The sequence below is a fragment of the Salarias fasciatus genome, chromosome 19 (genome assembly GCF_902148845.1).
Source record: "Salarias fasciatus chromosome 19, fSalaFa1.1, whole genome shotgun sequence".
In the NCBI taxonomy this organism is placed as follows: domain Eukaryota; kingdom Metazoa; phylum Chordata; class Actinopteri; order Blenniiformes; family Blenniidae; genus Salarias; species Salarias fasciatus.
The window spans coordinates 1230227-1245542 of record NC_043763.1 but is presented as its reverse complement, the minus strand read 5'-3'; the positions used below and the strand labels follow the sequence as shown (position 1 = coordinate 1245542).

General features: G+C 46.7%; 1 protein-coding gene and 3 non-coding genes across 4 annotated transcripts; all 4 read left to right on the top strand.

The window, feature by feature from the left end:
• The first annotated feature begins 9288 nt into the window (after positions 1-9288).
• On the top strand, positions 9289-11712 carry LOC115406554 (60S ribosomal protein L13a-like). Its single transcript, XM_030116664.1, is given in 8 exon segments — positions 9289-9307; positions 9310-9377; positions 9984-10056; positions 10465-10530; positions 10714-10815; positions 11003-11088; positions 11261-11320; positions 11459-11712. Coding segments are annotated over 8 exon segments (684 nt in total). The 3' UTR covers positions 11669-11712.
• LOC115407344 (small nucleolar RNA Z195/SNORD33/SNORD32 family) lies at positions 10317-10397 on the top strand. Its single transcript, XR_003933616.1, has one exon. It is a non-coding gene; the product is annotated as a small nucleolar RNA Z195/SNORD33/SNORD32 family (small nucleolar RNA).
• On the top strand, positions 10567-10648 carry LOC115407346 (small nucleolar RNA Z195/SNORD33/SNORD32 family). The gene has a single exon (XR_003933618.1). It is a non-coding gene; the product is annotated as a small nucleolar RNA Z195/SNORD33/SNORD32 family (small nucleolar RNA).
• LOC115407349 (small nucleolar RNA SNORD50) lies at positions 10856-10929 on the top strand. The gene has a single exon (XR_003933621.1). It is a non-coding gene; the product is annotated as a small nucleolar RNA SNORD50 (small nucleolar RNA).
• Positions 11713-15316: the final 3604 nt, after the last annotated feature.

Below are 15316 nucleotides of genomic sequence, written 5' to 3'. Positions count from 1 at the left end.
AGTCCGTTTTGATTGATCCCCCACACTGACCAGAAGGCTCTGTGAAGACGTGGCGGTAAGGCGGCGTGGAGCCGCTGCAGCTGAGGCTGGTTCAGCGTGACTGACCCAGACTTTGAGGAAACCTGGAGAGTCTGGTGAGCCTCAGACGACGCTTCAAACACTCTGTCAGAGAAACGGGAGAAGAAGAAGAGGCCCTGCTGGGTCTGCATCAGGTCTCCAAACAATCCTCACACACACACACACACACACGATGGCATGGCACTGAGCATCATGGGGAACACCACCAGTGGGGCCACCCACACTAAGAGAGGTCAAAGGTCATGACCCCCCAGGTCAGGCTGGACCAGAGGACCCGAGAACAGCAACCCCAGCAGAGGACCGGAACCAACTCCCGGTGAGAAGGACCCCCCTCAGAGTGAAGGACCCCCCCAGAGTGAAGGACCCCCCCTCAGAGTGAAGGACCCCCCTCAGAGTGAAGGACCCCCCCAGAGTGAAGGACCCCCCTCAGAGTGAAGGACCCCCCTCAGTGTGAAGGACCCCCCTCAGAGTGAAGGCCCCCCCTCAGTGTGAAGGACCCCCCCAGAGTGAAGGACCCCCCTCAGTGTGAAGGCCCCCCCTCAGAGTGAAGGACCCCCCTCAGTGTGAAGGCCCCCCCTCAGTGTGAAGGCCCCCCCTCAGAGTGAAGGCCCCCCCCCCCCCCCCCCCCCCCCCCTCAGTGTGAAGGCCCCCCCCTCAGGAAACACTGGAGTTAAACAGCTAAAAGCCAAAGAGGGGGCAGGATGGCGGACTGAGCAGCAGTGTTTGTTTGTAGCTCGTGACAGTAAGTCCTGAAGTCAAACTGAACGATCCACTGAAGTGACGGAATGCAAGACGAGGTTTATGAAGCCGGCCAAACTTCAGATGGATGATAGAGGTTCAAAATCCTCCCCGAACGGGGAACAAAAGGATGACCGCGGATGAGCGGAGCACGACGACGCCATGGAGACGGCGGCGGTAAACGAGCGGGCCGCGGCTGTGTCTCGGGCCCAGAGACACCAGTGAAGAATCCGGCGGAGAAAAAGGCGAAGTCTGGTGAGGAGCATGAGGAAGTTTGTTACAGTGCCATACTGGAAGCAACACGGACACTTGAAAGTGGAGTTGATGCAGCTGAAGGATTTAAGTGATCAAACAAAGCAAAGCAGTGTGATGCTGGCTCGCTCAGCGCTGAGGAGCTGAAAGAGTGAAGAAAGAGAAGAAAGTTCAGGATCTGGAAAAGCAAAACGCCCAGCTTGGAAGAGACAACTGTGAACTAAAGGAAAGAGTGAAGGAACAAGAACGGTACAGAATGAGGAGGTCGCTCCGCATTGAGCCCTGGAGGAGAGAGGGGAGGATGTCCGAGTGCAAGCTGCTGAAATCCTCCGGGAAATTGCCCCAGACTTGGAGATGAAAATGGAGGAAGCAGTTGATGTTCATAGAGCTGGAAGGAAGATGGATGACGGAGTCAGGCAGGTCATCGTGCTGTTGGCCTGGAGATGGATCAAAGATGAGATCTGGAGCTGGACCAAGGACTCCCAGGTGCCAGGAGAAGAAGATCCACTTTGCAGAAGTGTTGCTGAGGGAGGACTGGGAGCAGAGGAGACGCCTCTGGCCACAAACTGAACAGGCGAGAAAAGAAGGAGAGGTGGCCTTTTTCCAGGGAGCACATGGTTTCATCGAGGGACGCCGAATCGACAACAAGTGAAAAAGAATAACTTTCTTGATAACACAGTGGAAACTTTGTTGAATTTAGGTTGGCTCGCTCTCTGAGGAGGTTGCATAAAGGTTACAGCTGCACTTTCTTTTTTCTTTTTTCTTTTTCTCTTTCAGTTTTTTCCTCCTTAGTGTTCATGGAAAATGTTAAACTTTCATTTGGTTCATTAAATGTGAGGGGCCTTCAGGACATCGAGAAGAGGAAAGCACTCTTTTTGTTTTGTAAAGGGCAAAAGTCTAATTGTTTACTTTTACAGCAGACTCATTCTGCAGAGGGAGATGCATCGTTTTGGACTAATCAGCGGGGAGACAGGATTTTATTCAGCCACGGTTCTGACGGGTCAGGAGGTGAGGCTGTGGCATTCAGCAGATTCCCAGGAGAGATTGTTACACATGAAGCAGATGGAGAGGCTCATTGGTTAACGGAGGTGTTAAAAGTGGAAAGTCTGTTTTTTGTTTTAAGGAATATCTATGGATATAACAATGATCGGCAAAATCGGAATCTTTTACAAAAGGTGACTAATCTCTGAGTTTAAGGTTTCATATCCTACTGAATACGTCTTGGTGGGAGGCGACTGGAACTTGTCTCCAGATGAGTGGGTGGATGGGATGCCTCCAAGGTTAGAGAAATCTCAGGAAAATGACATTGTTCATGGTTTTATGGCAGATATATGGAGAAACCTCAACCCAGATGTTAAAAGTTACTCATGGTTTAAACCTAATGGAGATTGTAAATCCAGGATTGATTATTGGTTAGGAAGTGATAGTGTTTTGACTAATGTTTCACAATCTAAAATCTCTAAAGCCGCCCTGTCAGATCATTGTTTCACTGATTTGATCTCAGAATCCACCAGAAAGGAAATCAGAAACAAGGGATACTGGAAATTTAATGCCAGAATGTTGCATAATGACGAATATTGCACCAAAATTAGAGAATTGATAAAGGAAAATGGCAGCAATGACTCACCTGAAAGCAAAATAGGCAAGTGGGAATTTATTACATTTAAGATTAGACAGTTCTCTATTCAATTTGGCAAAGATCTTAGCAAGAAGATAAGGGACAATGAAAGGAAGCTGCTCAGAGATGTAACTCTGATTTGTAATAAACCAGCCTGAAGTCCAGAGGAAAAGAATAAGTCAATAGAGCCGCAAACTAATTTGGATGATCTTTATCTGAACAGAGCTCAGGGTGCGTTTATTAGGTCGAGGGCAAAATGGATCGAGGCAGGGGAAAAAATTCTTCTTATTTTAGTAATTTGGAAAAAAGTAGACAACAGAGAAACTCTCTCTCAAGTCTGATTATCAATGGAGGGGAAAACAAAGACATGAAGAGTATAGAAAAGGAAGTTTTCTCTTGTTACTCTGATCTCTACTCCTCACTTCATTCTATGGAGGATGCTGATGCTTTTTTTGACAAGATTAAGAAGTCTGTTCCTCACATTGAAGAGTCCTGTAAAGAGTGAAGTGAGTCAGATTTAAGAGTGGAAGAGGTAGATTCTGTTATTCCCAGGATGGCTTTAAGCAAATCCCCAGGGCCAGACGGGCTCACAACTCATTTTTATCGGTACTTTTGGAAGGAAATCAGAATTTTGCTGTTTGATGCACTCAAGGAATGTATAGAGAAAAAAGAATTGATGCCTACCATGAAACAAGGTCTGATCCTCCTAATTCCTAAACCTGGCAAAGACAAAAGGATATTGGATAATCTTAGACCAATTACGTTGCTGAATACAGACTACAGAGTTTTTTCAGGGGCTATTGCTGCACGACTAAAAGTAGGTTTGTCTGAAATAATTAGCGAAACGCAGTCTGGTTTTTTAAAAGGCCGGTCAATTCACAATAACATTAGACTTATATGGGATTTGCTCGACTATCGGCATGTCGTTCATGAAAAGGCATTTATCTTGTTTTTAGACTTTTACAAAGCTCTTGATTCGGTGGAGCACTCCTTTATTTTAAAAACTTTAGATCATTTTGGTTTTGGAAATAAGTTCATAGATGTTATTGGAATGCTTTATAATGGGATTAATAGTTCAGTAAGTCTAGGTCATGGTCCTTCTCCCAGGTTCGACAAGGTTGTGGGAGCTCACCGTTATTGTCCATAACGGTTGCTGAAATGTTATCTATTTTAATCAAAACCAGTAGGATTCGGGGGTTGAAGGTAATGGAGAAAGACATTGTGATAAGTCAGTTCGCAGATGACACAACTTTATTTTTGGAGAAGGTTGATCAAATTTCACTGGCTCTGCAAACTATTGATTCTTTCTCAAAGGCCTCTGGTTTACAACTTAGTTTGGGAAAATGTGAGATTCTGACTTTACATGATTGTCGACTACAATCTGTGTGTAATATAGATGTGAAACAGACAGTCAAATACTTCGGGATTGTTATCTCCAAGGACAAGGTGCTGCTTACAAAGAGATGTCTCTATTTATGGAAGGGTTTTATTAGCAAAAATGGATAGTCTGTCAAAAGTCATCTACCCCGCCTTCTCTTTACCGATTTAGAATAAAGTGATCAAAATGATAAATACTATTAACTCTAGATTTATATGGAGAAACAGATGTCAATACATAAGGAAAAATGATACGGTCAAGGGGTATGAAGATGGGGTATAAACGCCATAGATTTTGATATTATGAATGGCGTCTTAAAATTAAAATGGCTAAAATCGTTCAGCACAAATAGGGATTCATTTTGGTTCACTATTCCTCACATGATTTTTCAGAAGGTGGGAGGGATAGACTTTTTGTTGCGTTGTGACTTTGAATGAAGATCGTTGCCGGTTAAACTTTCTGACTATCATCAACAAATCCTTCTCTATTGGAAATTACTATACTGCCATAATTTTACTCCACACAATACACCAATCTGGAATAACTGATATATTTTGTTGCACAGGAAATCAGTTTATAAGGCAGAATGGAATTCAAAAGGAGTCTGGGCTGTGGCTCACCTGCTAGATGAAAATAAGAACCCGTTATTACAGGAAGACTTCTGAAAAAAATACCAAATACAATGTAACTTCAAGGAATACACAAAAGTAATAAATGCAATACAAGAAGAAGAAGATATCCGAAATTCTGAAGTCTCCCGGAGACTGAGACAGTTGTGCATTGGGGGGCTTGAGTTTGGTGATCATGCATGTAATAAAACTATCAGAAGACTGTTGCTCGATGAAATCGACCCAAATCCAATCAAAAGGTCTTATATTTTGAAGCAATTTGACGTGGAGAAAATTAAAAGCATAAGAAAAAATTATATTTCATTTCTGTTACCTCCCAAGACCAAAGAACTCCAGTTCAAACCTTTGAATGAAATTTAACCAACTAATGAGTTTCTAAGACTAAGATTTAATTTTGATGCAAATGACTGTGTTCAGTGATGTGGATGTTGAAAACCTGAACCGTGTTTTTTTTCACTGACAGAAGATTCTGTTATGTTTGGTGTGTTTAAAGACGACAAGAATCTAGAATTTTTACTGAATGTTTTATTGCTTTTGGGGATTTTTTTTATTCACAAATGCAGGTATTTTAAGTCTAGACCTTGTTTTACTCACTGGAAGAATGAGTTCTTCTCTTCTCTTTTTGTAAATCTTTAAAATTGGTTGATAATAGAAAAGCCCTTCACTTGTTTTCTTTATTAGAAAATTTTGATTTAACTTAAAAGCTTCCTCACAAATTTTATTTTTTATTATTGTTTTTATTATTATTATTTTTTTTTTGGGATTTACACTGACTGCTCAACCTATAATGGTAGTTTGTTGTTTTTGATAATACTCATGTGCCTTGTTTGTATGTGTATATATGTTCTTGCTCTGAATAAAACTAAAAAAATAATAATAAATAAAAAAAATAAATAAAATAAAAACTAAAGAGGATGCGGTACAAAGATAATACAAGGTTATAAGATAAGATTATAAAGTAAGAAAGCAAAATAAGTTAGAAGTACATAATGAAATACAATAAAATACATAAATAATGATGGAATAATAGAACTATAAAAGGTCAGTTAAAAGCCAGATTAAAAAGGTGTGTCTTTAGCCTCCCTTTAAAAGCATCAACAGTCTCTGCGGTCCTGAGGTTCTCCAGCAGGCTGTTCCACAGGCGGGCCGGAGTGGCTCCAGGCCGCCTCGCCGGGGGTCTGGGTTCTGGCTTTAGGAGCACAGTGAGCCGCTGCCAGAGGACCTCAGGGCCCCGAGGGTCCATACCGTAAAAACCATAGATATCATATAAAAACTAGATGCCTTAAGGCGGAGTCAGCAACGTCGTTCACTGGCGGCCATCTTAGGACAGTGGACCACTCTGGGGCGCTCTGGGTAATCTAAGGGAAGGTGAGTGATTTACACTAATTAAAATACTCAACTCACTGACTTCTTCATGGATTTACAGACAGTTTGATTCATTACTAACGTTACGTTGCTATGATGCAGACTAAATTTTAATATCACAACTTTTCTTTTTGCATGCAGTTAAATGCCTACATGTCTGACGTTTATAACAAACCAAGTCGTTTGAAAATCGATTGAAAATTGAGCAATCAGTAGTTATTTCAAAGTTGACGCTCAATTGACATTAATGTGATGAGTGAGTGAGCGGCCCTGTACCAAGATGGCCGCCATGTGACGATGTTAGTCCCCATTGGGTTACAGCGCGCATGAGCCATCTAGTGCTTCTATATATATCTATGGTAAAAACAGGCTAAATGAGAAGGAGCGAAGCTGTTCTTCTTCTTCTTCTTTCGATGGCTAGCCACCATCTCGGGGCATTACCGCCACCCACTGGGCTGGAGTGTTAAGACAGGTCAGATGGAAGGGCACCTAAACTATACAACTCAGATTCCCGTCAAAATCTAAATAAAGCTCTCTGTATTTCCCTAGAAGAATCTGCCTGCAGCGTCTCTTTTGTAACTGCCTTTTTGCTTTTGCTGCAGCAGCACTAAGCATCGCTCTTTGCTCTGCATATTGCTCACGCTGCAGCAGCACATGCTCAACTGTCTCTGGCTGATCACAATACAGACATGTTCCAGTTTGATGCTTTTCTATTTTAGCAAGAGAGTAATTTAAACCAGTATGGCCAATTCGTTAAGACATTTAAAGATTAATAAAATAACAGAAATATGACTTTTATTGATGATAAACATTGTGTTAGTATCACCATGGTTACAGGTTAAAAGGGGAAATGAAGATCTGTTGGCTCTGAACACATTTTAGCAGCAACAAGGGGAAAAACTCTCAAGAGTACAGAGCTGGTGACAGGGTGAAGACTGGACCAGTATAAGTGGTGGAGACTGAGTTTATTTCGTCTCTTTGGCATCGTGAGGCTCTGACTGTCAGAATGTTCAGATGTTTGGTCTTTACGGCAGAGGAACAGCTGCCTTCAGTCTGAGCCCAGTGCTTCACTCACTGTGGTTCCTCATTTATAGAATCCTCTGAAGGAGAATCTCACAGGTTAAATGATATTGGTGTTCGTGTATTTCTGTTTAGAATATATATATATATATATATATATATATATATATATATATATATATATATATATATATATATATATATTTTTTTTTTTTTTTTTAAATTTATTAAGAGACTAAACAGTACAAACAAACATAAAACATTTAGACAGACACACACCATTCTGGAAGGTGGTGTTGAAAAGAAAACTGGAGGCCCATCAGTTTGCTCAACAATGATGCCAAAATATTTTCTACAGTCTTTGCTAAAAGAATAAAAACAGGGTTAGACAATATTATTGATGTAGAACAATTCGGTTTCATGCCAAGGAGGAGCATTATTAATAATATCAGAGTAATATTAGACATGGTGGACTACAGTCAGCACATTCCAGAGGACAGCCTGCTGTTACTGGTTGATTTCTACAAAGCTTTCGACACAGTCAGTCATCAGTTTATGTTTAAAACTCTGGAAATGTTGGGATTTGGCAAACGCTTCATAAACATGGTCAAAACCTGATGAAAAGGAACGAACAGCTCAGTGAAATTACTAAATGGAACTTCACCCCGATTTACCATCAGCAGAGGAATAAGACAGGGCTGTCCCCGGAGTCCTCCTCTGTTCTTATTAGTAACACAAATCATGAACGTTTATGTTAAAAAGCATCATTTTAAGGGTATTCCAGCATTTGGGAATTCTTTTAAGATCTCTCAGTTCGCTGATGATACTGCTGTATTTGTGCAGAATGGAGGGAAGTAAGGAAGGTTGTGCAGTGTATTAAAGAATTTTCAAATGTCTCGGGACGACGGATGAATTGGAGCAAATCTGTGATACTCCCACTGAAAACTGGTGAAGACCAACAGATCCATGATATTCCTGTTAAAACTAGAGTTACTTACTTGGGGGTGATCATTGATTCACATCAGGTTGAGCGCTGTGCTCTAAATTTTGACCCAATAATGAACCAAATAACTAATACATTTCGAATGTGGCTAATGAGAGATTTGACCCTGCATGGCAGAACCTTGCTCACTGAAGCAGAAGGAATATCAAGATCTGTTTATCTGTCGTTAGCGATGGAGATGAGCCCAGATGTTCTGAAAAAACTGGACAAGATCCTTTTTGATTTCATCTGGAAGAACAAGGTCCACTATATAAAAAGGGAAGTCATGTGCAGTAAGAAAGCAGACAGGGGGATGGAAGGATTAAGTTTTCAAACACTTAATAATGCATTTAAAATTATTTATGCCGATTAATAAAAGAGGAGCTCACCATGTGGAATGCTATCCCAAAATATGTATTTAATATGGTGGGCAGAATTCAGTTCCTGCTTAAATGTAATTATAAAATAGAGAAAATCCCATCTTGCGCTCTCTAATTTTCACAAACAGGCGCTGCTCTCCTGGAGGCTGATCTCCAACCAGCTGCTCTCTGGAACAATGAAAATATCACACACAAAAACAAAACTTTATTCTTCAAAACCTGGTTTGATAATGGAATTATCTGGACAAATCAAATAATAAACAAACGAGGTGAAATAATCAGCTGTAACAGATTAATCATGAAGTACAAAATCTCACTTCCACAAACAGAATATAACATTATTGTTTCAGGGATTCCAAAAGGCTTGATTCATCTATTAAAAGGATCAAAATTCAACCCACAAACTCAGAAAGTTGAAAGTCAGATATTAATAAATGGAATGGATATAAATAAATGTTCAAATTAATCAGAAACAAGATCCTGCTGGAGCTCCAGATCCGGTGGAACAGCCTGGAACCAGGCCTGGAGGCTGGAGAGAAGGTCTGCATCAATAATAAAATCAAAGAAATAACCTTTAAAATCCTTCATAATATTTATCCAGCCAAAAAAACATTGAAAAGATTTTAGTTAAACATAGACTACAACTGCTGTTTCTGTGCAAATGAGGTGGACCAATCCAACAGCTCTTCTCTCAGCGGAGCTTCAGTCAAACTTTCTGGACTAAAGCTGCAGTTTTTTGTCCAATAGAACCAAAGGAACCGTCCGCCTCCAGGAGATCCGTTCAGAATAAATGTTAATAAAGTTTATTTCTAACGGCTGGGCTAAAAAAAACCTACGGGAAGTGCAGCATGTCGTCACTTCCGGCCGCCCTGCCTTTTACCCTGGGAAGCCCCGTGGCTCTCTCTTTTCGCTCATCATGGCGGACCGCTTCAATAAGGTGATCCCCGGCAGCGCGCTCTTTCTGGTCTTTTCTCCTCATTTCGCGGCGTGAAGCGGCGCGGTCTTCGCCTGGTGTCGCGGGGGAAGCTGCCGGTAGTGGGTATATGTTTGCGGTTTGGCCGTCTGGTCTCTGCAGATGAAGATTTTGATCCTTGAAGCGGGCGAGCGTGTCTCCATCATGGCAGGCGCCGCGGTTAGCCGTTAGCTCCGGTAGCCGGCTAGCTTCTGGATTAATGTACTCCGGTACTCTGGACTAGGAATGGGGCGGTGTTATAAATGAGCTTTTGTCGCATCGACACCGTTCTTTGTGTAATCCTACATTGTGCTTGATCTGTAGAATATGTTATCGTTAATGTAGCATTATGCTAAGCTAACGTTAGCATGGACGTGGGGTTCGATGTCCATGTGCCGCAGATGAAGTGAAGATCAGATGATCTGAAACGTTTACAGATGAAGTGATCTGAGATTACCACGTTACAGGACTTTAATCTCCGTGTGTCACGTGACTCGTCGGGTATTTCTGCAGACTGCTCTCGGGGCGCCGTGTCCGGTGGGTTTGATACCTGCAGCACGTGACTTGATGTGCGCTGCGCTGTGTTGACAGGTTCTGCTGCTGGATGGCAGGGGACACCTCCTCGGCAGGCTGGCTGCCATCGTGGCCAAGCAGGTTCTTCTGGGTGAGTCTGAGCAGGAACCAGCGGAGTCTCGGCTGATGATCTGTTTGTCCAGCTCCATCTGAGCGCCTGTAGCTGTTTACAGCCCTGACACGATGAAAACATGTTCTGAAGTCTACAACCAATTATTAAATCCAGCCTTGCCAGGTCTGACGATGGAGTTTTGTACAAGTTGTTAAATCAGCCCACACCTGGACTGAAGAGCTCCGTTAGGGCAGGAGTCTCGGAGAGCGTCCGGGTGTGGAGCAGAGAACGCTGCCTCCGCGGTCGGTGATGATTCTTTTACCCACCTTGTTCGAGTGTTAACTCTGAGAAGACTCACATGCACTACCATCTGAGACCGGAGGCCCGGCCCGCCCGGACTGTCCCCGTCCCCCGTGGCTGCAGCTCTAACCAGCCTCTCTCCTCCAGGGCACAAAGTGGTGGTGGTGAGATGTGAGGGCATCAACATTTCTGGAAACTTCTACCGCAACAAGCGTGAGTGTGTCCTGCGAGCAGCGTCTGTGCTGCAGCCTCGTCCGTGATGTTTTTACCCCAATAATTTGAGTTTGACTGACCATGAGAAGACGTTACATGCACTCCCATCTGAGACGGCGTCCTCCACCGAGGGCGCCGCCGCCCCGTCTGCAGCCTGTTCACCGCCCTGTCCTGTCCCTCCAGTCAAGTACCTGGCGTTCCTGCGGAAGAGGATGAACACCAACCCGTCCCGCGGCCCGTACCACTTCCGAGCCCCCAGCAGGATCTTCTGGAGGACGGTCAGAGGTGAGACCCGGCAGGTCCGGGGTTGCAGCCGGTCTTCGCTCGACAGTGATGAGCAATTATCCCGAAGCTGAAACCTGTTGATGCCACCAAAATTACGGATCTGAGTGCTGAGTCGAGCTGCGCCGCCGAGGGGGGGTGCTTCAGCCCCGACGGTTCTCATCTGACTCACCGGGATTCTCTCCACCAGGCATGCTGCCCCACAAAACCAAGCGAGGCCAGGCGGCTCTGGAGAGGCTGAAGGTGTTTGACGGGATCCCCCCGCCGTACGACAAGGTAACCCCCCCGCCCCCCCCCCCCGCTGTGTCCTGCTGCTGCCGCCGTCTGTGATGACGCTTTTATCCACCTTGTTTGAACTGTGGCTGAAAAGACGTCTTGTCTGAGACGCGTCCTCCTCCAGGAGGCGCCGCCGCGCAGGTTTCCTGTCTGACTGTCATTTGGTTTGCAGAGGAAGCGAATGGTCGTCCCTGCCGCGCTCAAGATCGTGCGTCTGAAGCCGTCTCGTAAGGTGAGTGAGCGTCCTGCGGCCGGGGCCGGTTTGACCCCCCCCCCCCCCAGAGCCTCCTGACCCCCCCAGAGCCTCCTGACCCCCCCAGAGCCTCCTGGCCCCCCCAGAGCCTCCTGACCCGCTGCTCTCCCCCCACAGTTCGCTCTGCTGGGCCGTCTGGCTCACGAGGTGGGCTGGAAGTACCAGGCCATCACGGCCACCCTGGAGGAGAAGAGGAAGGAGAAGTCCAAGCTCCGCTACAACAAGAAAAAGACTCTGGTCAAGCTGACCAAGCAGGCGGAGAAGAACGTGGAGGGCAAGATCTCCAAATACACAGACGTCCTGAAACAATATGGGGTCATCGTCTGAACTGCTCTTCTGATAATAAACGAGTAAATGTTTATACAAAGTTTCTGTCTTTGATTCCGCTGCTCGTGATTTGAAAGGTTCATGTCGTCTAGAGTTTACCTTCATGTCACTGAAAGTCGTTTTAACAAGTTCAGGTTTTAAAGGAATCTTCCACAGAAACGCAGGAACTTGGTTGTTGAGACTGTAACTGGTGGAGTTGACCTAACAGCAGGTGAAATATGAGTGGAATCGTGGTTTGTCAGCAGTTTAGGAAGGACATGAGACTCTGAACACAGTGACACTGCATTAACTAAGAAACAGGAAACGGGCTGGTCACTCCTGCAGAGAAACGATCCCACGGCCTGAGACAGCAGCCATGTAAGTACAGCAAATGACCTGGTTAGTTTCCCTTTGACTGTTTGATGCTGACAGAGTTCTGCAGAATTCGTCCGCTTCACTGAAACAAGGCTGATCGCTTCATCCAGACTGAGCTGACACTGAGGGATCAGGCTTTTCATTGTGAACATGTAGAACAAAGAACACTCAAAACTTAAACCTCTTCATAAGCTCAGTGCGTTAACACCAGGACTGAGTTCAGATTGAAACTAATACTAGCTGAAGTTAAGATTTCTGGAGCACTGTGTAAAGTAACACATCTGTAACCCTGATCCTCTAAACCTCAGAAGAAGAGATGGGCCATGCACGGTGAGAGTTTAGTGTTTAAGCAAAATATTTTATGTCTTGTATTCAGTTTATAAAATGCCTTATGAAGCTTTAGCCACCAGACACAGGAAACTCCTAACATCACTGGACAGTGCAGCGTCTCTCCACCAGGAGGCAGTGTAGCGTCTCTCCACCAGGAGGCAGTGTAGCGTCTCTCCACCAGGAGGCAGTGTAGCGTCTCTCCACCAGGAGGCAGTGCAGCGTCTCTCCACCAGGAGGCAGTGTAGCGTCTCTCCACCAGGAGGCAGTGTAGCGTCTCTCCACCAGGAGGCAGTGCAGCGTCTCTCCACCAGGAGGCAGTGCAGCGTCTCTCCACCAGGAGGCAGTGGAGCGTCTCTCCACCAGGAGGCAGTGCAGCGTCTATCCACCAGGAGGCAGTGTAGCGTCTCTCCACCAGGAGGCAGTGTAGCGTCTCTCCACCAGGAGGCAGTGCAGCGTCTCTCCACCAGGAGGCAGTGCAGCGTCTCTCCACCAGGAGGCAGTGTAGCGTCTCTCCACCAGGAGGCAGTGCAGCGTCTCTCCACCAGGAGGCAGTGCAGCGTCTCTCCACCAGGAGGCAGTGCGTCTCCAGTGTGAGTCTTGAGGTTGTTTTGACATTTTTGTGTCACTAACGTGCTTTAGAATTGGGGGCGTGGCCAGAGCCTGGGTGTCCCTCTGCTGTCAGACCATGAAGTTACCCAAGAGACCGGTTCTCTCTCCAGACCCTCAGAGGGGCCTGGGGAGGGGGGGCCCATGAACGCCCTCCTGTCATGTGGAGTCGGGCATTTTGGGACCAGCCTCCCAACTGGCGCCCACCACCAGGCCATCAGGCCCCCCACCTGGGAGCCGCACCGGGACACCCCAGGGGGCCCAGGGGGCCCACCATCCACGCCGGAGGAGGCCAGGGATCCGGTCCTGGACTGAGGCCGGGGGGTGGGGGGGCAGCTCCTGACCTCCGGGCTCCCCTGGCCCGGTGTCGGCGCTGGAAGGTTCCTCTGCAGCGGTGGAGGTCAGGGAAGGTCAGGCTGCGTGCGGCGCCCACTCGGGCCTCGGAGACAGAGACGCCGTCCTCGTCGGCTCACATCCAGCTCTGCAGCCCTCCTCTTCCCCTCATGTTTTGGCAGCATTGATTTCTCCTTCGTGCTGAACTGTTTATGTAACCGACGCCGTTGAGGAGGGTAAAGAGCAGGAACGGCTCGCTCCTCCGGATCCTCAGCGCAGACTATTTTAAAACCAGGACCAGGAGCCGCTTCGCTTTATTGATTTTTCTGTGCAGATTTACATAGAAGCGTCCAAACAGAGGCACACACACTGTGACCAGGCTGTTTGAAGACCGACTGTGGAGTCGAGGCTTTGATCACGTTCAGGACCTGGTCCAGTCCTGATCCCTCACCCGGTCTCCTCACAGTCAGAGAGCAGGACCCAGTCCGAACCAGAGGAAGCTTGGATTACTCTGACTGACGACCTGCAGCTCAGAGATGAGCAGACGGTTCTGAAGAGTCTGCTGGTCCAGCTGAGCAGAGAAAACCACTGCAGGGGGGCGGAGAGAGCAAACAGCTCAAACTGCCACGGAGTCCCAAAACCAGTTCCAAACTGAAAAACAGCTGCTTCCAGCTGAAGGAGGCCGACCACGTAACCCACGCAGCCAATCACAAATACAGGACCAGAAGTTAAGGGGTGTGGCTCCGCCCACTTAGTGCCATAAAGGAACTCTGCTCAGAACGTTGTGGTTTAGGCAGCGAGGCTCCAGCTGTCTGGGTCCTGATCCCCGGCAGGCGGCGGCGAGGCGGGGCCCGAGGAGACCAGCCGCCAGGACTGACCTGCTGACCCCCCAGGCCCGAGACCACGGTCCAGCTGAGGAAGACCTGGGTGCTCAGGCCTGTTCGTGACTGGCTGACAGACTGAAGCCCCTCCGCTCTGATTGGCTGACAGACTGAAGCCCCTCCGCTCTGATTGGCTGACAGACTGAAGCCCCTCCGCTCTGATTGGCTGACAGACTGAAGCCCCTCCGCTCTGATTGGCTGACAGACTGAAGCCCCTCCGCTCTGATTGGCTGTGGCACTGCGTTTCTCCTCAGTCTGAACACGCTGACGGTTTAGTTGGAAGAAGTTCAGTCATTCAGGAACAAATGTTTTCCACCAAATAGAAGAAAACTGAGTGAAGTTTTTTAATTTGAGGCTGATATCAAGATTCAAGATTCAAGATTCAAGATTCTTTATTTGTCATCGGTCAGTTTCCCGGACAGCGAAATTGCAGCAGATCCACTAAAGTGCATAAAATTCATTAAAGTTCTACATTATAACGAGCAAATAAGACACAACGAGTGACAAAAGTCGACAATAGTTAACAGAGTATTCGGTGATGGTGAGGAGGAGAGGGACGATATGCAGAGTAATAAATAATGTCACATTGCACATAGAAAAATACAGAGTTGGAAAATAAGACAGCAGGTATTGCACATGGTAATATGGGAGCATAGGAGGTGGTGTCAGTGCTGCAGGTGAGCGACGGTCTCAGTGATGTGTGGAGGAGATGTTCATGCTGAGTTCAGGTTCTCATAGCCCAGAGGTAGAAGCTGTTTCTGAGCCCGTCTGATGGATCTGAGCCCTCCTCCAGAGGCCAGCATGCAGAGCAGGTGGTGGAAATCCTTCACGACGGCCTTGGCCCTGGTAAGGCACCTGGAGAGTTGGCGATGGTGTCGGGGGGGGGGGGGGGGGGGGGGGGGGGGTGGACAGCCCATCACCCTCTCAGCCGTTCTTGTGACCCTGCAGGCTTCTTCAGTCCGCCGCTGTGCTGCCAGACACAGACGGCCTGCAGCAGGCGCTCAGGCAGGACTTCCAGCTCTGATTCAGCTTGTAGAGATATGTGAGTGTTGTGTTGAGTGTGGAGAAACACAACTCACTGCACAGCGGACACACTCCACTGGTGCTCACACCTGAGGCTGCCTCACCGACACCTGAGTGTCGA